Source organism: Anomalospiza imberbis, chromosome 22 (genome assembly GCF_031753505.1).
Source record: "Anomalospiza imberbis isolate Cuckoo-Finch-1a 21T00152 chromosome 22, ASM3175350v1, whole genome shotgun sequence".
Taxonomy (NCBI): Eukaryota; Metazoa; Chordata; class Aves; order Passeriformes; family Viduidae; genus Anomalospiza; species Anomalospiza imberbis.
In genome coordinates this window covers 7,266,695-7,291,066 of record NC_089702.1, presented here as the reverse complement: position 1 = coordinate 7,291,066, position 24,372 = coordinate 7,266,695, and the positions used below count along the sequence as shown (strand labels likewise).

The following is a 24,372-nucleotide window of genomic DNA, read 5'->3' as shown; positions in this document are numbered from 1 at the left end:
CCTCCCCCCCTCCTCTGCTTTCTGTGCTGGGGACTCAGCCCAGGCTCAGGGGGTTCCTGGGGCATGTCCAGCTCCTAAAACCCTTCTCTTCAGGACTGCTCTCCATCTATTAACAATGGAGGGAAAAGATGGGTGAATTCCCGGTGCTCCCACTGGAAGCCAGCCCGGGCTGGCTCGGGTGCCCCACTAGGTGACACTGTGTGTCCGTGGTTTGCTGCTCGACTCAAATGAGCATTTTCCGCTCTCAGATTGAAGAGGGATTAGAACAGGGCTGGCAAAAGGAATAAGGACATGCAGGGATTTTTCACTTCCATTTCTGGCTCCAGGTGGCTCTCGAGGGCAGCTGAGGACAACTGAGGGTAAGTTATTGTCACTTGAGCCTGAGATGGGTTTGGTTGGGAGAGAGTGGGATAAGAGCCAGAAGCAGTGTAGTGAACGTTCTGCAGCAGCATCAGGAAATGTGTATGACATGGATATTAGGAAGAAGGGAAAAGCCTGCTTCCTAGTTAGAAGGTGTTAGCAGTTCCACAACCTACTGCTCATTTTCCTTTCTTTTATATGGAGAAGTAAGGCTTGCTTTGTACAGAGGAAAAACTAAAAAACCTGATGTGCAAACCAAGCTGCTGTCACCTTCTCTGTTCCTAACAAAATCCATTTAGTATCAGATTTCCTCAAATTGCTAAGCAACCAGAGATCTCTCTGACTGGAAATTGTGCTATTTGAAAAGGGAGGGAAGATCATTTGTCGTGGACTTGGATTTATGGAATATGCCAACTGCTTGTTTCTAAGGAAACGCAATTGAATTTTACTGTGTCTTTCCAGTTGCGTGATACTGAAGCAATACTCACTGCATTTATCAGAGACTTTAATCAGAAAATCATTAATTCTAGTTAAATCTGAGGCATTTGTGAGTCTCTGACATACAGGGGCCCGCATCCAACTGAACGCCTTCAAGGAGAGATTAGTACATTGGGTACTTCTAAATAAAGTCATTGATTAAAAAAAAAAAGAAAAGGTGACTAGATCATAAATCACTCTATCCTTGAATCTATTAGTTATCATAGCATTTGAGTGCTTAATGGGCCATTTAATCTATTCTCCACTGGACAGGTGCCAGAAGAGACATTACAATAACCGTGGATCGTTTGCTGCCCTGTCTTGCTGCCTGGAGGACTTTTACCAGTTCAAAGTCGTCTCTGCTCGTGGAAAGCGCGGGGGCTCAGCAGCGTGTGGAGCATCACCATCACGGCCGCGACATGGCGGGATTGCCGGGGTGTGCCGTGCAGGGCCAGGAGCCGGACCGTGATGATCCTCGTGGCTCCCTTCCAACTCAGTATACTCTGGTGACCCTGTGGACCCCGTGGCTCTGTCATTTTTTTTGGCCCTGGCTGTGTGACTCAGTGGTTCTGTGAGTTTTTTGGGGTTTTTTGTTTTATTTTTTAATGTCACTCCGGTTCCGTTCCCTGAGGGAGCGCTGGCCCGGGTGGGGGGGGGGGGGGAACAGGGGGTGGGGCCGCGCGCGGGAGAGCCGGGGCGTCGCACTGCGCATGCTCCCAAATAACGGGCCGCGCGCCAGGGGCCCGGCGGCAGCCCCGTGAGCGGCGGGCTGAGGTGTGCCGGTGAGCACCGGGACCTCGTTTTTGGCCTCGTTTGGTGGCTGTGGCGACCGCCAGAACTGCGGTCGGCCGGAGGGGCGGTGCGAGGCGATAAAGGGCGCGGCCTCCTCCCAGCTCCGCACCGCCTGTGGCGGGCGATGCAGTAAGGGGAACGGTGATGCAAAAAAGGGGGCGGTGTACTCCAAGCCCGCGCCCCTCACGGGCAGTGGCCGGGCGGTGAGAGGCGCGGCCTCCTCCAGCCCCGCCCGGCCGTGTGGCGGCGGCGGCGGCGGCGGGGGCGATGAGGGGCGGGGTCTCCCCAAGAGCCGCGCCCCCGAGGCAGGGGCTGCCGCCCGATTGGCTGCTGCCGTGATGGGCGGGGCGGGGGGCGGGGCTGGGCCGGCGCTCGGCCGCGCCCCCGTGTCTGTGGCGGCCGCCCGTGCGCGGCGGCGGCAGGCGGAAGATGGCGGCGGCCGCGGCGGCGGCGCTGCGGGCCTGGTTCTGGAACGAGCGGTTCTGGCTCCCACACAACGTAACGTGGGCGGACCTGGCCGGCGAGCCGGGCCCGCCAGGCAGCGGGCTGCAGTACCCGCGGGCCGCTCACGTCCTCTCCGCCTTCCCGCTGGCGCTCGGCATCTTCGCCGTGCGGCTGCTCTTCGAGAGGTGAGCGCGGGGCCGCCCCCGGGGCGGCGGGGTCTGTGAGCACCGGGCCGGGCCGGGGCGGGTCGGCGGGGGCTCCCCCGCGCCCTTCGGGGCCTCCGCCAGGCCCTTCTTGCGTGGAAAAGGGCCATTGTGTAATCCCGGGAATCTGTCGCGGGAGTCGTGTCTGTCGCGACATGCACAAGCCCGTGGGGCTCCACTGGCCTGAGTCTGGATAACGAGAGGCCCCTCCATTCCGGCGGTGCTGAGGTAGTGCCAAGAAAACTCCCGTGTTTTATATAGGAATTCACTTCTGCTCCTGCCCGGGAGAACCTCGCTGGGGTGACGGGCAGAGCTGGCGGCTGCTGCTGCTCTTGGCTTCCGTGTGCGCTTTATTGTACTTTCTCCGAGTTCCTGGATGAGGAAATAGGGCTCGTTCACATGGCCTGATGCATTATTAAAAATACTTGGTGGCTCTCCCTCGTCTCAGGCACGATGGATGTGAGTGCGGATCTTCATCTCTGCCCATAAACAGGTGTAATACGGGATTCCTCATTTACCTGGGCATCCATAAACACGTGAACTCAGCCCTGGGGCAGAGGTAGATCCGTGTGTGGTGTGGATCTGCCACAGCCACACGCAGTGTGTGGGTGGCAGAGATATTAATTAGTAAAGCGGCTTACTTAGGAAACCCTTAGGTGAAATGGACCAAGACACCCTGTATTGCTGTGCAGGTAGTTCATTAAACATTGATTTAATCTTAATTTTTTTTGCCTTGAAAAGGCAGAAATTGGACAGGTTGGATGGATTGGAGCAGCTTGGATTAGTGGAAAGTGTCTCTGCCCGTGCCAGGGGGTGGGACTGGGTGAGCTTTAAGGTCCTTTCCAACCCAAACCATTCCAGTATTCCATAAGTATTTCTAAGCATGAAAAAGGCTGCAGGACTAAAATGAGTGGGAGTTGAGTTGGGTTTTCTTCTGTGGGTTTTCTTTAAGAACTGTGAATTTTCCTGAGCTTTCAGAAATTAAGAAGAGGTAGTTGGGATGAAGTAAAAAGATGGCAAATATGGAGGAAAATGAAGCAGGTCAGCAGAGAGGTGAGAAACTTGAGAGGCTCTGTTTTCTCCATGCTGTCTTTCTGCCCTTAGGAAAAAAAAAAAAAAAAGAAAAGCTTCAGAAAACCAGTGCAGAGAACCCAGGAACACACGTGGCACTGCCCAAATCCCATCTCAGCTTGGTGTGCTGCTGGTCCTGGCCAAGCCTTGGTACTTGCCAGGACATAAGGAAAAGAGGTTGTGAGACAAAATGAAAAGAATATTGTAGGGAGGTTCCTAATCCAGGTGTCAGTCTGGGGATGAGGTGCAGAATATTCTCTTTTCCTGGAGTTGTTGGGGAAGATGCACTATATCTGATGGCACAGTGCTCCAGGCAGCATTTACTTTGTCCTGATAATGTCTCCCTGGTTTATGAAATTTCTTTTGTGGTGTTAATTTAGGGTGGAGTCAAATGATGATTTAACTCCTGAGCCTGCAGAGCAAAGCTCAGAGGCCAAGGTCTGGTTCCTGAGGGGGTTGTTCCTGATCTCAGCTGTCTCAATGGTGTCCCAAAGTGAAAGCAGATTGTCACAGCTCATCTCAGGCAGTTTCTAGTGTGTTTATTTTAAAAGTACATATCTTTGAATAATCTCCTTTCTGTTTCTTCCAGCCACTTTGAACATATCATAAAAGTTCAGCTTTGTCTCAATAAACTCCTGTGGTGCATTTATGCCAATTCAGACTTTGATTGTGTTAAATGTCTCTCTTGACACACATTTCACAGTTGGACTTGGTGACTCAGAATGTGAATTACAGACTCGTGCAGCTCTTTTGGTTGAGCTGCTTCTTTTCTCTCTCCTTTTGTAGCTCCTCAGTGTGAGGAATAGTTTTGTGCTTTGTGCTACAACACTGACACATTTCTGTTACTTAGAATTCTACTAAAAACTACGTTTTTACATCATGACATTGACAAAATGATCATTAGTTTGTCTGTCTGTGGGCAGTTTATGACTGTAGGGGTGAGGCAGGACTCATAGAGGAAGGCAAAGACAGGGGAAAGTGAGAGGGTGAGGATTTTTGTCCAGTCAGCAAAGACTTCTGCCCGTAAATTTGGCTTTATATTTTTATCCTTGATTATCCTTTTGAAAAAGGTGATTCGAGATGTTACTTAATCGGGTCTATTATGGAATGAGGTGGTTAAATCTTAACACAGCGCAATTGAGAGATTATGGAAATACAAACTCAAAGAGTGCATATTCAATAAATCTCACTTTGGAGATGCTTCTTCCTTTAAGAGCTGTGATAGGGAGTCACCAGCCAAACTGGAATGTTCATAAAGATTCTGCCTTTTTGTGAAGCACGACATGTCTGAGAACTATTTGTTCTAACATATGGATCTGTGGACTTGAAAATTGGTTTTAAAATCAGTGTGTGTTAACAACTAGTGTGAAAGAGGTGGCTGGGTAGGCTGGGGTGTGAGCTGATTCCTGTTGATAAAGGTTTAATAGAAGTGTTTATATGATGAGAATTTCTTGCTGGAAGGTGTGGCAGTAAGTTGACCTTGGGTATAGTTTGTTGCTGTTGAGATTTCTATAAAATCATAAAATCATTTAGATTAAAAGGGACCTCTCAAGGCCTCCTCATCCAATTCTCTCTTCAAAGCAAGGCCAGTGTTCAGGCAACTCAGGTTGCCTGTAGAGTTCAGTTCAGTTTGAATATCCCCAAGAATGGAAATTCTGCTTCTGGGCAGTATTTTTTCCTATTTTGGGGGTTGTGCAGAACTTTGTCACTGTGGGATTCAGTGCAAAACACATCTGAAAACCTACTCTGGGACCAAAAACTTGAAGTGCCACAGCAGTTTGAAGTGTGAGTTTACCTTGCTGAGTCTACCTAAGTAGCAGGTCAGCTTGGGATTTTCCTGTCTGAGCAGGGGATTGACTACTCACTTCATATTCCACCTGCAAGTTCATGTGTGAACTTCTGTGCTGCACTTGTGGTAGGAAAGCAGAATATAAAGCCATTTAATACTTGATTTTTTTTTACATTTTTGTGGGGGTCTTGCCAAATGTTTCATAACATCAGGACATTATTTCTGGCTGGTGGTCTGGATTATGGTGGAAGCCGGGAGCCTTTGGAGCCAAGCTCAAAGGAAATCACTCCTTCCTTTTTTATTTTTTAATTTTTTTTTTCTTTAAACCAGTCCAAAGTTTAGCATGTCCAAAGACAGGAGCAGAGCTGGGAAGGGTCTGGAGCACAAGGAGAGGCTGAGGGAGCTGGGAAAGGGGCTCAGCCTGGAGAAAAGGAGGCTCAGGAGGGACCTTGTGGCTCTGCACCACTCCCTGACAGAGGGGTCAGGATGAGCATCAGGAGGAATTTCTTCATGGAAAAGGTGGCCAGGCCTTGGAAGGGGCTGCCCAGGGAGGTTTGGAGTCCCCAAACCTGGAGGTGTCCAAGGACGTGGCACTCTGGCCTGGGGACAGGGAGGGGAGCAGGCACAGCTTGGACTGGATGATCCTAGAGGGATTTTTCAACCTCAGGGATCCTGGGTAGAGACATAGGAAGGACTGGGGCAGACAGGGAAGCCTGAGCCCACGGTTTCTATCATTTGTTTAGTGTTTTCTGAGAACTGGGTGACTGATTCATTTGGGATCAGTCATAAGCTGATCTCTAATTCCTCAAGGGAAAACTCCACAACCTGGGACTGTTCTTAAACACAGCCACAGATATTTGTTCCCGAAGCACTGAGTGAGTATTCCCGAGAATAATTACTTTTGGAGCACTTAGAGCCACGATTCTCCTGAATTTTAATCTTTCCTTTTAAACACAAGGAGAAATCGTAACAATTGTGGTTGGAAAAAGCAGCATTTTCTGCTTGGTGGCACTGGGAGGCTCCTAAATATGTGTAATTTCAGTTTAGCTCTCTCTGAAACAATCTCTCTGTGAAAGCAAAATGGTTTTAATGGTTCAAATGTTGTGTCCTTTTCAAAATTGGTTTGAGAAACAGGTTCTTCCTTAAAATAACTGTTTAAAAGATACTAAATTTTGCTCCTTTAACCGCCCCCACTTTTGCCCACCAGCAGGAGAGGAACAATTCATATGTCAGGTAATGCAGACATTTCCCTTGGAACCCTGAGCCCATTCTGACACAAACGTGGTCATTTTAAACATGTTTATATTCGTTTTAGTTGCAAACCCAGGCTTGTTTCCAGAGTCTGTGCTGTAAAATCCAGGAAGAGTTAAATCAGTTTGGAATACACAGAGCACATGGGATGGATGAGATCCCGAGATCAGGGATCTTTCAGACTGGGGAATTTGCATCTTCCTGTCTGTCCTGAAGGAAACAAGCCACTTATTTTTCCCCCCACCACAGAAAAAAAAGATACTTTTGGGAACTGTGTCACTTGAACTTCCTTTTTTCTGAGCTATGTGACATCAAGGCCTATTTTGGAAACAAAATGCTTTGTTTTAGGGCTTCATCTCCAGCATTTCTGTTCATAGCAGACTGCTATCAGTCTATTGTTCTATTGCTGAGGAATGAGAATCTCCCTGGGGAGCACATTCAGATCCTTACAAGCCAAGGGCATTAAGATTTAATTTTTCATCCTGATGTGCACAGTATGTGCTGTCTGAAGTTACCATATGGACTAATAAAAGAAATTTCTTCACCTGGGAAGCGGTGGAATGGAGATTTCAAAAGCTTTTTCACCAGGTTTTGCAGCTGGTGAAAAATCCAGGTTCTTGTGATTCAGGCAGAGGAAGGAAATAAATATCTTGCTTTAATCCAGCTCTTTCTGGGCAATTCTTGCAGGTTTATTGCCAAGCCATGTGCCATAAACCTTGGCATTCAGGACAGTGGACCTCACAGAGCCCAGCCCAATGCAATTTTAGAGAAAGTGTTTACATCCATCACTAAGGTGAGTCACGTTTTAAATTCCACCTCCATTCCAAAGGGAATGAAGGCCTGGAAGTGTCTTGGGGAGGGGCTTTTGCTTCCTCTTTTCTGGATTGAGATTCACATTTCACACTCTGCATCCACATGTGGGCTCATTCTGGTTTTATTTTGCCTCTGGCATGTCCTTCTGGTAGCAGAGTAAATTCCCTGTATGGCTGAGCCATGGTTTTGTGCACAGAAGAATCTTCTTTGGGATACAAAAGTTCCCCTGATAGACAGGCCTGAGCTTCCTTTAGTTCCCTGCCTTTAGTTCCCTGCCTTTGGTCCAAGTAGTACAGTGGGGATTCTTGGTTTAATAAGAGATTTCCCAGCATCTTCCACTTTTATTGGGAAAGTGTTCCTCTTTTTCTGGAGCTCAGTTCCTTTTCTGATTTTATTGGTTTTATTGTGAATGTCTTCCTCTCATTTTTGCCATTTACTGTAAACTTGGACAGCAGTTGTCAGTGGAAGGGGATTATTCAGGGAGGTGTTCAGTCAGTGAAGGATGTCCTGACGAAGGTCAGGACATTTAATGGTGGCAGGAGGTGTTTCTTTGGGTTGTTTCCTTCTTTCCCTTAAGCTCACAGGCCTACAGCACTACAGAATTACAGAATCCCACTGCATTTTATCCAACATTGAATAAGTGCAATAGATTTTCATTAAAGATAACGAAATGGAAGGTTTTCTCTTGAGATTTGGTGATGCTGAACCTCATCTACTGGAGCAGATAAAGGGAAATTCTACAAAAACGTCAAAAAACTTGCCTTGTGAGAACATTAAAGTTTTGAGGCATTTGGAATGATGTGTGAACTGAAGAATCCCCAGAATGTGGTGCCCTTTGCTGGGAGAACTTTAATGCAGGGGATGTCCTTGAAATTAATGTTTAGAAAACCCAGGAGGTCACAGGCTGTGTGGAATTTGTCTGGCTTATGAAACTTTTAACTGTCCCAGTGTGCTGTGGCTGCTGGGTTTGGAGAGTCAGGCTGGGGGTGGCCCTGGTGCAGGGGAAGGATTTCCCTGCTGCTCTGAGCTGGGAGCTCTGAATTCCCCTTGAAGGCAGGTGCTTTCCCAACCATTAAACCCCAGGAAGGTGCTGAGAGATGTGTGATGGATTGACAGGACAGTCATGGACTCAACACTGAAAATCAAATTACTCTGATTTTGGTTTTCAGCTGAGCAAACTGATGGTTTTTTATTAAATCAACATTCTGCATATCTTTTGTGGTTGATATGTAACTCAAATAGTAAAATGTGTTTATCATCTTTCAGTGTTAGAGCTCCCTGGCAGAGCTGGTCTGAATTATCTCACTCCTGGGCCATTATAGAGGGAGCTACCAGGTTTGGTTCACTTTGATAAATCCATTTGTGTTCATTCCGACAGGTGGAGAACAGGGATACATTATATCTATATTTGTCATGGAAGTACTTCAGTCTTCAAATATATTTTCATTTATAAACTTTGATAACGGAAATAACACAATTTCTACAGTGCCCTTATGGAATATACAAATATCTGCTGTGTTAAACCACCTCTAACTTGAAAGTTTCCCTGTCCTTGCTGTGAGTAGCAAACCTTAAACATCTTTAGCTTTGCTCCCGAGTTCTGGGCTGTTTGAATTGATTTGCAGCTTTAACAGGTAGGACAGGACATTATAACACCACCTCCCCCAAATTAATAGACAGAACAGTCACGTTCTTTGTCTTAATGTGCTGTCAACTGATGAAATAGGTGAGGAAATGCTCAACCAAAACCATTCTGAGTAATCAAGTAATTAGTGGCTTATGAAGGTTAAACCTGAACGACCATTTGTGGCAATGGGTTCTTGCTTGCAGAGTCTGTGGTCCCTTCCTGGTGTGTTTTTTATCTGTGCGTTATTTCTGTCGTAGTGCAGGACTGAAAGTAGCTTGAAGAGTGGGAGAAATTAAATTTTTTTCATTTTCCTTCAGTCTCCAGATGGAAAAAGGTTAGAAGGCTTGTCCAAGCAGCTGGACTGGGATGTCCGAAAGATCCAGCGCTGGTTTCGGCATCGGAGGAACCAGGACAAACCCACCACCCTCACTAAATTTTGTGAGAGCATGTATGTTTGTGCAGAGGGGCTTCATCTTAAAGCTCTAGCTGGGCCTGGGAGCAGCTGCTCCACCAGACCAGGGTCAAAATTCCTGTACAAGCAAACGAGGGCAGTTAAAGGAGGTTTTAGAACTCTAAAATACTTTTTGGGCATGCCTGAGAGACCAGAATGGGGACCAGGAGTCAGTGCTGGGTGGCTTTAGACACTGGGCCAGGTCCTTCATGGCACTTGAGAGTGTCTGTGTGTCCATGTCCACTTCTGTGTGTCCGTGTGTCCGTGTGTGTCCATGTCTGTCCATGTCTGTCTCTTTTTTGTCCATGTGTCCCTGTCTCTCTTTGTGTGTCCCTGTCCATGTGTCCCTGTCCGTATGTCCCTGTCTGTGTGTCCTTATGTCCACACTGGCTGTAAAGCCCCTGGGACGCTCCTGCACGGCTCCATTCCCGCCCAGAGCTTGTTCCCATTCCCACCTTCTGGCTTTCCCAGTCACAGACACTCCTTGGCTTCCTTTTCTTCTCTTTTCAGCCCATTCCTTGTTTCCCGTTCCCTCCAAGCTCCTGCAGTTTTCTCTGTAGTGCAGTAGAACCTCAGTATTTTTTCCTGACTTGTTTCTCCTCTGCTGGTTTCTTTCCTTTCCAGTAATTTTCAATTCTTCCCCCAGTATGGTTTTGTCTACCTAAAGCCACAAGGTAAGAGGGAAAAATACATACATTAGGGTACCTCTGGGAGACAACAGCTTTGCTTGTTGTTATCTTGTTGTCTCTTCAAGCAAATGAATGATGCATGTTCACCCTGAGTTTCAGACCTAGCTGTTGATGCACACTCATGTGTGGTGTGAAAACTCTTCAGTAGGTTTATGTTACCTGAAATGTTTAGAAATGGAGGTGGGTGAAGGCTTTTCAGGTGTCAAATTTGGGGGTTTTCCCAATTATTTCAATTAATTTTACTAATGCTAACCAAATGCTGATTCTATGTCCTAAGTTTATTTTTTACTTCCTTTTCCAGGTGGAGATTTACATTTTATTTCAGTATATTTTTTTATGGAATCAGGTTTCTCTGGACGGTGAGTTGCTCTGTCACCCACGTTGTTCTGTGTGGTTGCAGTTGAATGATCCCTGATTTGGGATCCTGGGGGTTCTGTTAAAGACCTTTACACTATAGGGAAACCTCTGTACAGATCTGTCATTTTGGAAATAATAGAAAATTATTTGATGTGTTATCCCACAACATTGGGGGAAAAAAGGTGGGTTTTGGGTTTTCTTTGCTATGGAGAACTGCTCCTTTTTTTCTCCTTCCCTCTTGAAGGGATACAAATTTACTTCCTTGGGTCTTTATTATTATTAGAGCTGTATGATGATTCTAGAAATTTCCATTGCAGCAGAACTCACATTGACAGCACAAATTAGACTTTAAATCACTAGGGTTTCTTACAGTAAATGTAGTTTGAATGGCAGAATGAAGGTAAAATTTCAGTGAGGCGGTGCTATAGTGTCAGGTGACTGGGGAGGAAAACACCCAGTACAAACTGGGCTTTTATATAACTTCTTATTTATATTCAATAAAAACCTACCTATTCCCTTTAGGCACCTTGGTTTTGGGACACACGACAGTGCTGGTACAACTACCCTTTCCAGGTATGAGAGAAACACCTCCTAATTTCAAACTTTTTGGACAATTTCAGTTTTTATTTTTGTTATTGATACTGGATTAAAACTCCGCCATTTACTCTTTGTGCCTTTACATCCTGGTTAGGTTTGGCAACAGCAGGGTTTTCTCAGATACATCTGACTCACTTTATGTTTATTTGCTGCTGAGATTATTAAAAGTGGGAGAAAAAGGCATAAAATCATAGTGGTTATTTATTTATTTACTGTATAGAGGCCAACAGTCTGTTCCAGAACCTGGTTTTTCTACCTCAAGAGGCTTCAGCAGGAGTTATAAATATCGACAAGGGAATTTACTCCTTTGGAAGAAAAGCTCAAACACACAATTATATTTGTGTGAGTAAGCCTGGAGTAAGATGCCTGTTGCTTAAGCTTGTTTTTATTAAACCTGAATGATTTAACTTATGCCTCAGCAATTCTGGAGCAACAAAGTGGGATGGAAAAGGAGGAAGGAAAAAAGTGATTTTAATGTAAATTTTGAATTATTTTTTCTTGTAACTGTACTATCTCTGTCTGTTTTCCAGCCTCTAACATCCAGGCTTTATTATTACTATATCTTGGAGCTGGCCTTCTACTGGTCCCTCATGTTTTCTCAGTTTACAGACATTAAACGGAAGGTGAGATGAACCAGAATTGCATTAGCCACTCAATAGCTTTAATAAAATCAATAATAATAGGTAGGACTAACAAAAAATGGGAAAATGGGAGTGTGCCTGGCCAGAAAAGCCAAAACGTAGTGATAATTTTGTTTTCTTCCTCATTTACACCTTTGTGAGCCCTGAGAAAAAGGGAGGAGCAAGGCTGACCTGGTGTATCCTTGAGTTCCTTTCACCTTCCAGGGGACAGAACAGCTTCACTCAATACCTCCCAATCAAAAGTTAACAAATCATTGCCTAAAAATAGATTTAACTGGAAGGCTTGCAAGAAAATGAGCTACTCAAAGCAGTACCTTGCTGAAGCTGCTGAGGAAATGGCAAATGCTAAGGAAATTATAAATTGGGTTTTGAAAGGAATTTCTCATCTGTGTGAGGAGCAGATGATGAATGGTTGCAGTTGCTCAAATCTAATTCTGTCATGCTGCGTTCCAGGATTTGGTTATTGTTGCTGTTGGAGAACAGTTCCCAGTAAATCCTGGCTTACTGCTTCCTTTACATGAGCTGCAAAGCAGCAAATTATCCCAATTTTTGCATTGGCTGTTAAAAAACAAGTTTACCCAGGCTTTTTTCTGTGCTGAAATATTAGCAGGTGGGGCACTATGGGATACAGTGGAGCTGCAGACAGGGAGTGATGAACAACTTCTGGGACTGTGTTTGTAATGTTTCATTTTGACTTTTAACAAGTGAATGACATTCCCCACGGCAGCAGGGTGAAGTACAGGGAGCCAGGGGCTGAAGTGCAGACCAGCCCTGAATATTGTGCACTGTAAACATTTTTTGTTCTTCCTGCTGAGTTTACCTGGTGTTCTGTGCCTGCTCTGCCCTGGCAGGGTTTGGTCACTGACAGCAGTAACAGCACTTAAGTGTGTCCCAGGAGCTGAGGAGACTTCAGTGTGTCTGAGAAACCAGAAGGAGATTAAAAATAAGGTCATCTTGTCCTCTGAATCGTATCTGTGGGGTCTGCAGGTACAGTTGTGTGTGTGCCAGAGAGACTGTGCTGATCCCTGAGCAGGCAGAGCTCTGATTTCAGCAGCACCAAAGCTGAGAGATCTTTCTGGAAGCTTTTGTGGAGAAGGTGGGAGTGTGATGAGCTACAGTTGCTGTGGAGTCAGAGCCTGAACCGAAGGAATCCTGTGACCCCAGTGACTCAGTTGGGTGGCTCTGTTCCAAACTTTTGCAGTCGTGTGACAACCAAAGAATCTTCATTCCTGGTTTTCCTGTTTCCAGGACTTCCTGATCATGTTCGTCCATCACTTGGCCACAATTGGACTCATCACATTCTCATACATGAATAACATGGTGCGGGTTGGAACTCTGGTGCTGTGCCTTCATGATGCTTCAGATTTCCTCTTGGAGGTGAATTTCCTTTCAAATCTTTGTATCCCTAATGCTGGTGTGATCTTAGGGGAACAAGCTGACATCCCTGTTCTTGATAAACTGCTTTAAATGTGCCATGAAATTTGTGCTGCTGATCCTGCCTTGTCAGCTTTTCCTCCAAACTGCTTGGGTGCTGAGAGTCACAAAACCATGGAATGGTTTGGGTTGGAAGGAGCCTTAAAGATCATCCAATTCCACTATCCCAGGTTGCTCCAAGTCCCATCCAGCCTGACCTTGGACACTTCCAGGGATGGGGCAGCCACAGCTTCTCTGGGTAATCTATACCACCAGGGCCTCACTACCCTCTGACAGGGTGATTGTATCCTCTGACAGTTTGAAGCCATTCCCCCTTGTCCTGTCACTCCAGGCCCTTGTAAATAGTCTCTCCCATTATTCTTGTAGGACCATATAAATAACAGTATAAAAACAGTAATACCATATAATAATCCCTCTTTGTTCCAAACTGTACAAATGTGACTGAGAGTTTTTTGCAGCTTTCCAGCCAGGTAATTACAGGAGTACACAAAGGAAATTATATTTGCATGTTTATTGTCTCTTGTAGGCTGCAAAACTGGCCAATTATGCCAAGTACCAACGTCTGTGTGATGCTTTCTTCATGCTCTTTGGGGTTGTGTTCATCGTGACCCGGCTGGGCATTTACCCTTTCTGGTAAGCACCTGGAGCTGGGAGGTCTTGGTTGTTCTCCCAATCCTTTCAGCAGAGCCTTTGTTTTAGACTTTTCCCAAGCATTCCAGCTGTCCCTTGAGGCAGCCTGAAGCAGCACATGGCCCAAGTGCTGTCTGGGGCAGGAGGTTTGAGTAGGCACATGAAGAAATCTCTCCCCAGTCAGCTGAGGGACTGGGAGAAGAGTCCAGAATCCCATTCATAGCTGCCCCTCCCCTGCTGCAGTGATGACAGTCAGACAGGATCTGCTCTGAGGGACTTGAAGGATCCTCTGCTTCTCTGAAGAAAGTCTAGAAATAATTACAAGTGAGGCACAGTCTCATGAGGTCATTTTTGTTTGTGTTTGGCTTAGTCATTACTGCAGTTTCTGATTCTTAATGACACTTCAGTCCTGTCCTTGTGACTATTCAGAGCCTGAAATAGGTCTGAGGTTTCTTGGAAGGTAAAACCCTGGATAAATGGCTTAGAGAGAATCATCCCATAATGAGATTCCCTCTCACCTCAGTAGGTCAGACCTGGAGCAGTGCTTTGGTTAATGAGCTGTTGTCCATTTATTGTGTGTGGTGACAATTTGGTTACACCATTTCACTGCTTGCATTGATTTCCTAGGTGATGAACACCTGGCATTCCCATTCTTTTTGGGTGCCTGGTAGGCAGCAACAATCCTTTCACTTTAGGATCAGGGTTGCAGTTAAAGCTCTTGCTTATTTTCCAGTAAATGCACCAAAGGACTCTGGATGAAGAAGACCTTTAATTCCTATTTCTTCATAGGCTCCTTCCAGGGACAAACTAGAGAGTTGTTTTAGCAGCTGCTGTCTGTTGTGAGGGGATGCTCTTACCTCACACCAGTGCTCAGCATCCTGTAAATCTTTAATGTGTTTTCCACTGGCTGTAATGTCACTCCTCAGCTTTGTAGAGGAATCTGGCAAGCTGCAGCAGCGCTGCAGACCCTGTGCTGTTTCACTGCACGTGTATTCCCTTCCCTAATTAGTAATGTAAAACATCAGCAGATCTCTGGAATTGCATTTAATTCTTTCAGAAACCTGCTATGAGGTAAATACTTCTGGAGCTCCCTTTTGGGGGATTTTGGTTCTTGTTTGAAAGGCTTGTTTTGCTTTTCTTGTGAGATGTTAAAAGCTGTGTGAAATTAATGTGGTTGTTAAAGGTCTCTCCATACCTCTCTGCATCATAAAATCTAAAGTGTTTATTAAATTGCTGAAGGACTGGCAATAACTCCCAGCAACAAGAACAGCAAAACAGTAATGAAAGAAACACAAAGCTTGGGCCATAAAGCAGTTTTGAGTCTTCCAGCCTGCCCAGAGGAATCTATAAAACTCCGAGGGAAGAGAAGAGCACCCAGGGAGGGAGGGAGGCCTTCTGGGGACAAAATTCCTTCCTGATCCCAGAATCTTTGAGATTGGAAAAGCCCTCCAAGACCACTGAGTCCAGCCTGTGACTGATCCCCAGAGCCGTGAGTGCCACGTCCAGTTGTTCCTTGGGCACCTCCAGAGATGGGGACGCCACCACCTCCCTGGGCAGCACCTTCCAATGCCTCACCACCCTTTCCATGAAGAAATTCCTCCTGATGTCCAGCCTGAACCTTCCTTGGCACATCCCTCTTGTCCTGTTGTTGCCTGGGAGCAGAGCCTGACACCCCTCCCAGCTGCCCCCTCCTGTCAGGGAGTTGTGCAGAGCCAGGTCCCCCATGAGCCTCCATTTCCCCAGCTGTTCCAGCTCTGGACACACTCCAGCCCCTCAATATCTCCCTTGCTGTGAGGGCCCAGAACTGGACACAGCCTCACAGTGCCCAGCACAGAGGGACAATCCCTGCCCTTCTCCTGTGCCCACACTATTTTTGATCTTTAAATCTGGGTGAAAGCTGCCCAAGCAGGAAGGTGTTAATGGTTGTTTTGGTGACCAGAGCAGCCTGACATCACTTCCTGTGAAGTTGTTATAAATAAATGCTTGTGCTTTGGAGAAGAAAATTGGCAGCAGATCCGTGTGTGTAACCAAATTGCAGTACATTCACATGTTCTATTTTGTTGCTCAGTTCAAATGCTCCTAATGAGCTTTACTCAGTCTCCTGACTCTGGCAGGAGCAGAGCAGCAGATGCTCAGTGAGACACAAACTGTTGTGCATCTGGCCTGGCACCTCCAGTCAGAGCTGAGCACAGCTGATCTAAAATGTGTTTCTGGATCTCTTTAAGGATTTTGAACACAACCCTGTTTGAAAGCTGGGAGTTGATTGGTCCCTACCCTTCCTGGTGGCTGTTCAACGGGCTCCTGGTGACCTTACAGGTGTTGCATGTCATCTGGTCTTACCTCATCATCCGCACGGCCTCCAAGGCCCTGGTGAGGGGCAAGGTAAGGCTGAGGGAGGCTTCTGGGTCCTCTTTCCTACAAGCCCCATTAAGGAATCATGAGAAATTGGGCTTTTCAATGAGGGCTGGTGTTGGTTCTTAAGGGACTTGTGTCAAGATTTCACAAAAATGATGGGTTTTTACCTTGATTGCTCTGCACCTGTGAGTTCCCAGGTGTGTTCAAAAGCAGGGAGTCTCTCCTTGGCATGCAGGGGAATAACTCCATTTTCCAGTACATTCAAATGTCCTAAAGTGGGGATTATGACACTCTTGTGCACTCTGGAGTTTAAGGTGGTAGCAGGCTCTCTTTTGGACAACAGGATGAACATACAGGATGTTTCCCAACTTCAGCTGGTCCTTGGGACGTGCTGGCGATTGTGCTTCTTCATTGGCTTCTGTCTCCCAGTGCAGGCACTGAGCTCCAGCACTCAGAGAAAGGGTTCCCAGGGATGAAGTGGGGTTTGCTGGTTGTCAAAAATCACAGAATGGCCCGGGTTGGAAGGGACCTTAAAGATCATCCAAGCGGGACAGGGCTTGGAGCAACCTGGGATAGTGGAAGGTGTACCTGTCCATGGCAAGGGGTGGAACAAGGTGAGCTTTAAGGTCCTTCCAACCCAAACCATTCCAGGATTCTATGAAACCAGCAAAAAAACTGATTTAGTAGCACAAATACTTTTTCCTATCAGATACTGGTACTCTGATCTGAGTTTCTCTGACAGTTCTGCATTATTTTGTGTTTGACTTTAGCTGCCCCTACACATGGAATGTGGCCTTGAAAAATAGAAATATTCTGGTTGACTCTGGGGGCAAGCAGGTTTCAGGGTACAAGCTCTTCATCTGTTCCCCACAGCTGCTACTACAAATGCCTGATTTTCATTCTCTGCAGCTGTTTCTGTATCATCAGTTCTACACCTTTTCCCTTTCCTTGGTTCTCTCCTGTCCAGGTGACCTAGCCAGAGAAAGGACTCTAAGCTCTGTCTTCTTCATTCTTTTCTCCTTTTCTCTGTGCCAGATTGGAGCTGGACAATTTCACCCTGTGCATGTAAGTGTGACCTGTGTTTCTGTTTGTTCACTGAAACACGTCTGTGTCGAGGCCAAGACAAAAGCAGAGCCCTGGTCTTGGGGCTTTGGTGCCTTCTCCTTCTCTCCCTGGTCCTGACAGAGTGCTAAAATACTGTTTTTTCCAAAGGTCAGAGCAGTGTCCTGGGGTCTGTTGTTACCTGCTGTCACCTGCCTGCACAACCTTCACTTTGTGCTTTTACACACCCACACACTCCAATTTCTGTCTTTGCTCCTCATCAGCACCGCACTGAAGGGGAGAGGGCAGGAGGAATTTACTCCTTTTTGTGAAAAGGAGTGAAACAGTCACTTCTCCCCCAAGAATGGAGAAAATGTCCAGGGATTTCTGCTTCCTTCCAGTGACCCTTTGAATTTCCAATATAGCAGGAGATTGGGGAAAGATAGCAAAAGTTCTGGCAACAGGCAAAAGCCAGGACATCCAAAAAGCTGCTGGAGATCATTAACTTCACCTGGCTTCCAGCCAGATCTTCCCTGGAGTTCAACCACTTCCTGCTGCTGCAGAGCCCTAACCCTGACTCCAAGAGAGCAGAGTAGAGTGAAACCTGGAACCCTTGGAAAGCTGCAAGCCACAGCGCAGGCACGTGGAGTTACTGAGGCTGCAGAGGAAGGGGAGTGAGGAGAGTGAGGAGCTGCCTTGGGCAGAGCAGGGGCTGCTCTCCAGGCCCAGCTCGCTCTGGGGAGGTTTGGCTCTGGCACCTATCACCACCCAAGGTGTGTGTTTGCAGCTGGGGCCGGGTTTATGGGCTCTTCCCTTCCCCTTCTGGCTCTGCAGGGCTGCCCTGCTGTGGCACTTGGAGCAGCTGGCACCACACTCCTCCTGGGAGGGTTCAAAATCCCACATGCAAATCAAACGGAGCTGGATTTGCAGCCAGTCTCTGAACTAAGGCATGCTCTCTAAGCAGATCTGGATCCCTGGGCTGAGGCTCCTCCTGTTCTGAGCGGGCGTTTGTTGGATCAGACACTGCCTTTGTTCTCCATCCCCTGTCCAAACAGGCTCCTGCTCCTAAATGGGATCTCCCAGATGAAGCACAGGCTGTGGGAATGGAGGTGCTTTGTTGGAGCAGTGATGTGATAAAGCTGGTTAATTTTTAAAATAGCAAAGCTGCTCCCTGTTGGACAAAATGTTCTCTCCCAAACTGACACATTCCTGGTTTTTGGTCGTCAGACCCACTTGTGATCATGGCATGAGAAATTTTTGATTCCAAACAAATCATTTAGAAAAATGGCCTTTAACTGATCTAGAGAGGAGCCCTTGGAAGACAAGAACAATGCCAGATCTGTAATATCATCTGATCTGGTGAGAACAAGAGTGAAGTGCTTTCACAGATACACAGAATATTTGGAAAATGGAGCTCATCTTTCCAAATTGTCTTTTTCAGTGTCTGTGTCTTGTTCGTAATGTGGTGACAGGCTCCTTGGGAGCTTGAACTGAGCCAGACTCAAACGTAGGAGGTAGATGTGAGTGAAGGTGGTTCATCACACGGACACAGCCTTCTAACTGCTGGTTCCTGTCAATTTTTCAACTCCCCTTCTTCTCTTCCACTCCCCAATTCCATTGGCAATGTTTAGGTATCCAAAGATGACCGCAGTGACGTGGAGAGCAGCTCCGAGGAGGAGGATGTGACTTCCAACAGCACAAAAGGAATTTTCAGCACTTCCAGTAACGGTTCCAACCGCCTGAACGGCCACGTGGCCGGTGGCCAGTGGACAGGAGAGGAGTAAGGCCCTGGGCTGGCCTTGAGCGAACACGAACTTCTCTTTCAATATCTAGTTGTGTTGAGCTCCACATTCCCAAGTGATCTTTAATCAAAAACCCCTTCCCCAGAAACCTCCAGCAGACCCGAAACGGACCAGTCAGAGGCTTTGCGCGGCACAAGGGATGAAGCCAACGACCGGGGCAAAAACAAAGCTGCAGATTTCACTTTAAGCCATTTCGTACTTCAAAAGTACAAGAAAACACCCCGAGTCCTGTTGGCATTTGCAGAGGTGTCTTTGTTTGTGACAAACTGGCTTTTACTGGGATCAACTCAAGGCAGAGCAGGTTTGGACTGCAGGGTTTGGTGCCGCTCAGCAACGGTTCACTCCCGGCAGGTGCAGCAGCTCTTGATGCACTCCAGAAGCCATTTCAGAGCACAGAGAACGCAGGTTCCGTGTCCCAGCTGCCCTGGGTGAGGCAGAGACTCTGCTCCCAGCTGAGCTTTGAACTGTGCTAACCCAGAACCACTGCTCTGCCTCGCCCCAGGGTGCTGGGGAAGGCCCAGCTGCTCATCTCTGCTGTCACCAGGGACCAGGCCAGCATCTGCTGCCTCTTGGTGCTGCAAACCCCTCTGAAGTCTTGACCAAAGCCTTCTGCAAGGGGGCGGGGGGGTGGTTTATTGCCCCTGAGACAACCAGCATAATCCAGGCGTTTTAAATTGTTTTCTTCCTGTTGCAAATTGTGGTTTTGAAGACTTCTCTAGACCTACTGGATTCAGTTGGCTAAGCTGGGATCGGAGGGAGGATCAGAACTGGTAGGCTGGGTTTAACTCTACAAAAAAATGAGATGTTTTGGTCCTGTACTCTGAGACAAGTGATTGTTGCTGCTCTGATGTTAGAGCTGTGGAGGAACCCAGGGCTGGAAGAGCAGCCACACTGTGGGCTTTGCTTCTCTTTTTTTTTTTTACTCAATGGTACTTGGGGGCAATGGAATGGTCAATCAGGAGCAGAATTTTGGAAACTTCTCAAGTTGTTACCGTTTTATACTGTTGTTTACTCTTATCTCCAATTAAAAGTTGCTTCAGAAACCTGGGGTGATGTGTTTCGTCTTGAGGAAATAGAACAAAGGACAGCGTGTGTCTGTCTCTGAGCACCTGGGCTGCGGTCAGGAGCACAGGAGAAACAACTTTTTGGAAGAACAGAAGTGATGGACTCGTGGAAGGCATCCCTGCCTATGGAAGTGGGGTGGAACCAAGTGACCTTTAAGCCCAGACCAGTTTATGGTTTGAGGGACACCATACACCACCACACCGGCCACAATTTCTCATGATTCTTGTTACGATTAAATAATTATATCTAATTACTAAGCAAGCATTACATCTAACAATCATTTATCATATAATGATTACACAGGTGCCTTTTCACACGATCTAGCAAAGACAAGGCCTAACATTTTCCCAGGGCATACCAACCCCAACTTTCCTTCCAATCCCCCGAATTCCCATGGTTTTAGAAACCTTTTACTATCAGAACTGAGTGACCTTTGAGGTCCCTCCCAGGCCAGGCCAGTTTATGATTTGGGGGACACCACACACCACCACACTGGCCACTTTCACACGGGTTTTATTGCACTCCATCTGCCTCCCCCAGCCCTGGGGGGACAGGGAAGGTGGAGCTGGTCCCAGCATGGGCTCAGCTCTCTGGGCCAGGTGCGTTCTCCCGCTGGCGGCGGTGCTGGAGCATCCTCTGGACACGGACACTGCACAGGTACCCAGCGTACACAGTCAGCAGCATCATGGAGCCCGAGAAGGCCTTGTAGCCAAAATCTGCCAGCTGCTTTTTGGACACCATGGCTGCACCTGCGAGAGAGACACAGAATCTCAGGATAGTCAGCGGTGGAAGGGACCTCTGGAGATCATCCAGTCCAGCCCTCCGTGTCCAGGCAGGATCACCCAGAGCAGGTGACACTGGAGAATGTCCAGGTGTCTCCAGAAAGGGAGACTCCCATGACTCCATGGGCAGCTGTTCCAGTGCTCTGCGCCCCTCCATGGAAAGTTCTTCCTTATGTTAAGGTGAAACTTATTTTGGTTTAGTTTATTGTTGTTGCTCCTCATCCTGTTTCTGGGCATCACCAAAAAGAGTCTGGCATCATCCTCTGACCCCTTGGAGGTATTTATTAATAAGATCCCCTCTCAGTTTTCTCTCCAGACTAACCAGGCCCAGCTCCCACAGTCTCCCCTCAGAGAGATGCTCCAGATCCCTCAACATCTTTGTGGCCTGCACTGGACCATCTCCAGCAGCTCCTTGTCTATCCTGATGTGAGGAGCCCAGAACTGGACAGATCACTCCGGATGTGCCTCTCTAAGGCCAAGGGGCAGGATCCCCTCCCTGACCTGCTGGCCACGCTCTTCCTGATGCATCCCAGGATTCCACTGGTACTTGGGGCTGTTCCTCCGCAGGTGCTGGATCCTACACTTGCTCTTGCTGAGCGTCATTAGGTTATTCTAATAAATCATTAAGTTTCTCTTTGCCCAATTCTCCAGCCGATGGAGGCCCTGCTGGACGGCCAGCCTTCGGGTGGATCAGCCACTGCCGCGCGTTTCGTATCATCGCCAGACCCGCTCAGGGTCCTTCCATCCAGGTCGGTCGTGGACACGGTGAATGAGACTGGACCCAGCAGCGGTCCCTGGAGAACTCACTACCGGCCCGCAAGAAAGCGGCGGGGAGCGGGGCCAGGAGCGCGGATTCGCCCGTCCCGTCCATCATCCTATCCCGTCTCGTCCATCATCCTATCCCGTCCCGTCCATCATCCTATCCCGTCCCGTCCATCATCCTATCCCGTCCCGTCCATCATCCTATCCCGTCCCGTCCATCATCCTATCCCGTCCCGTCCATCATCCTATCCCGTCCCGTCCATCATCCTATCCCGTCCCGTCCATCATCCTATCCCGTCCCGTCCATCATCCTATCCCATCCTGTCCATCATCCTATCCCATCCTGTCCATCATCCTATCCCGTCCCGTCCATCATCCTATCCCATCCCATCCCATTCCATCCCGTTCCGTCTCTCCAGACTCCCCGCTCCCGTCCGGTCTCTCCGGACTCACCGTTCCCGTCCCGTTCCCGTCCGGTCCGGTCTCCCCGGACTCACCGCTCCCGTCCGGTCCGGTCTCCCCGGACTCACCGCTCCCGTCCGGTTCGGTCTCCCCGGACTCACCGTTCCCGTCCCGCTCCCGTCCGGTCCGGTCTCCCCGGACTCACCGTTCCCGTCCGGTCCGGTCTCCCCGGACTCACCGTTCCCGTCCGGTCCGGTCTCTCCGGACTCACCGTTCCCGTCCCGCTCCCGTCCGGTCCGGTCTCCCCGGACTCACCGTTCCCGTCTGGTCCGGTCTCCCCGGACTCACCGTTCCCGTCCGGTCCGGTCTCTCCGGACTCACCGTTCCCACCCCGTTCCCGTCCGGTCCGGTCTCTCCGGACTCACCGTTCCCGTCCCGCTCCCGTCCGGTCCGGTCTCCCCGGACTCACCGTTCCCGTCCCACTCCCGTCCCGTCCGGTCCGGTCCGGTCTCCCCGGACTCACCGTTCCCATCCCGCTCCCGTCCAGTCCGGTCCGGTCCGGTCTCCCCGGACTCACCGTTCCCGTCCCGCTCCCGTCCGGTCCGGTCCGGTCTCCCCGGACTCACCGTTCCCGTCCCACTCCCGTCCGGTCCGGTCCGGTCCGGTCCGGTCTCCCCGGACTCACCGTTCCCGTCCCACTCCCGTCCGGTCCGGTCCGGTCCGGTCTCCCCGGACTCACCGTTCCCGTCCCGCTCCCGTCCGGTCTCTCCGGACTCACCATTCCCGTCCCACTCCCGTCCGGTCCGGTCCGGTCCGGTCTCCCCGGACTCACCGTTCCCGTCCCGCTCCGCCGCTCTGCCGGCCCGCGTCACGGGGCGAGGGGCTGTCACGTGCCTCGCGTCGTCACGTGTGCCGCGGTCACGTGTGGCCGCCGGCGGGGGCGGGAAGCCCGCGCGGTGCCCGCAGCGCCCCCTGGCGGCGGCCCCGCCGCCCTCTCCCCCTCAGGGGCCGCTGCCGCCGCCGTCGCCGCCGCCTCGGGCCCCCCGGCGCAGCCCACACGGGCCTCCCTGCACCACGCAACCCGCGAGTCTCCCTGCCTGAGGAGGGAGCGGGAGCCCGCAAGGGACAGTCCTTGGCCACGCGTGGATGGAGCCGAGGCTCTCCGGGCCCTGCTGCAGCCCTGAGGATGGAGGAGCGGTGCCATCGCGACGGTCAAGGTGACTTCACAACGGTTCTGGTGCCATCCTGAGGGTCCCAGTGCCTCCCCGAGGGGTCCCAGCGCTTTCTTGAGGGTCCCTGTGCCATTCCAAGAGCCCCCGGTGCCCTCCCAAGGGCCCTGGTGACTAGCCAGGGTCCCAGTGTGCCCCCAGCCCAGAGCCTCCTTCCCAACAGGCCATGTTCCCCCAGGTCCCCTCCTGTCCCTCCCTGTGGCAGCTGCTCCCCTGCCGGAGCTCCTTTCCAGCATTTGAACTCTGCTGTGCCAGCCCTGCTCTATCCGGGGCTCCCTCGAGCTCCGAAGCAGCCAGGGTCACTCTTTATCCCCTCCTCATCCTTCCTTCCCCCAGCAGCAGCTCCCAGGGCTGTAGCAGTGGGATGTGCTGAGCCTGCAGAACATAATTCCAAATGGCAAAGGGAAAACTTTTTATAGCTTGGGACATCCAGCGCCAGTGTGGTGTGTTTAAAAGCGAGAGATCGTTGGAGACCTGGGACCCTCAGCAAGGGTCTGCAGCGATTCGGGTGCTTCCAGGGTCAAAGAAACATGGACAAGGGGGATGCACAAAGCATTTCCATCACAGAGGAGCTCCCAGCTAAACACAAATCCCTGCTGGATTCTGCTGCGGCTCCAGGCAGGTGCTGACAGCAGTTTGTGTGAGGGAGCAGAGCTCAGGGACCCTTTCTCCTTCATGAGCTTCGTATCCAAACACTTGGATTCCTTGAAGCCCTTGAAGACAAAGAGAACTAGAAGTCATGCCAGCCCTGCAGGAACACGCTGGACTTCCTTTATCCTTCCTCCAAGCTCAATAAAGCTCCTCGGCAGAGGAAGCCGTGTTGGCTCCCCCCACACGACAGTTCTGCTGAATTTAAAGGTCGTGGAGTGCCTGCTGAGAAAACGTGGCTAATAAAAGGCACAGAAACAAGTGCAGTGCCAGCAGATTAAATTCCCCTTGTAAGACACCGAGCAGAGGGTTCAGAGCCCTGGAAAGGTCACTCAGTACGGGGCTCCTTTAAAGACACACAGGAACAAGGCGAGTCTGGGAAAAGCAGCTGGGAAGAGATGAATAAAATCCCACAGCGTGTCCTGGGAAGCCCCAAACATCAGAGGAGGGGAGGCCTGGGGCGTGTGGGGCACAGTGCGGTCCTGGCCTGGATCCTGCTGGCCCCAGGTGAGGACTCTGGACCCGGCTCAGTGTTGCAATCCCAACCCACCATAGTCCTACGGCCAAATTTTAATCCTGGAACCGTCACTTGCTGAGACAAAGCAAGTGGGACACTGTGTGACATTGTGGATAAACGGGGACCTACAGGGATGTTTTTGC

The 24,372-nt window shown here is 49.3% G+C and overlaps 2 protein-coding genes across 8 annotated transcripts; one reads left to right on the top strand and one right to left on the bottom strand.

Moving 5' to 3' along the window:
- The first annotated feature begins 1,997 nt into the window (after window positions 1-1,997).
- Window positions 1,998-19,867, top strand: CERS5 (ceramide synthase 5). 3 transcript variants are annotated; one of them, XR_011005816.1, is made up of 11 exons: window positions 1,998-2,258; window positions 7,075-7,180; window positions 9,145-9,275; window positions 10,269-10,326; window positions 10,847-10,897; window positions 11,452-11,544; window positions 12,811-12,939; window positions 13,523-13,629; window positions 15,852-16,008; window positions 16,949-17,046; window positions 18,654-19,867. XR_011005816.1 is itself a non-coding variant. In XM_068212512.1 (11 exons), exons 1-11 carry the CDS (start codon window positions 2,059-2,061, stop codon window positions 18,804-18,806), a joined length of 1,215 nt encoding a protein of 404 aa, XP_068068613.1. In that variant the 5' UTR covers window positions 1,998-2,058; the 3' UTR covers window positions 18,807-19,867. The 3 variants fall into 3 exon arrangements, 2 of the variants coding, with proteins under 2 accessions (XP_068068613.1, XP_068068614.1); XM_068212512.1 differs by having other exon boundaries at window positions 17,017-17,046; XM_068212513.1 differs by lacking the exon at window positions 16,949-17,046.
- Window positions 18,736-22,751, bottom strand: COX14 (cytochrome c oxidase assembly factor COX14). 5 transcript variants are annotated; one of them, XM_068212521.1, is made up of 2 exons: window positions 22,668-22,751; window positions 18,736-20,638 (listed from the first exon to the last, which is right to left on the bottom strand). In XM_068212521.1, exon 2 carries the CDS (start codon window positions 20,628-20,630, stop codon window positions 20,472-20,474), a length of 159 nt encoding a protein of 52 aa, XP_068068622.1. In that variant the 5' UTR covers window positions 20,631-20,638; window positions 22,668-22,751; the 3' UTR covers window positions 18,736-20,471. The 5 variants fall into 5 exon arrangements, with proteins under 5 accessions (XP_068068622.1, XP_068068627.1, XP_068068625.1 ...); XM_068212526.1 differs by lacking the exon at window positions 22,668-22,751 and adding an exon at window positions 22,041-22,054; XM_068212524.1 differs by lacking the exon at window positions 22,668-22,751 and adding an exon at window positions 21,997-22,019.
- Window positions 22,752-24,372: the final 1,621 nt, after the last annotated feature.

Coding starts and splice junctions, on each gene's coding strand:
- CERS5 (XM_068212512.1), top strand. CDS start 2,059: ATGGCGGCGGCCGCGGCGGCGGCGCTGCGGGCCTGGTTCTGGAACGAG. Junction 2,259..7,074: donor GTGCGGCTGCTCTTCGAGAG/GTGAGCGCGGGG, acceptor CAATTCTTGCAG/GTTTATTGCCAAGCCATGTG. Junction 12,940..13,522: donor CTTCAGATTTCCTCTTGGAG/GTGAATTTCCTT, acceptor TGTCTCTTGTAG/GCTGCAAAACTGGCCAATTA.
- COX14 (XM_068212521.1), bottom strand. CDS start 20,630: ATGGTGTCCAAAAAGCAGCTGGCAGATTTTGGCTACAAGGCCTTCTCG.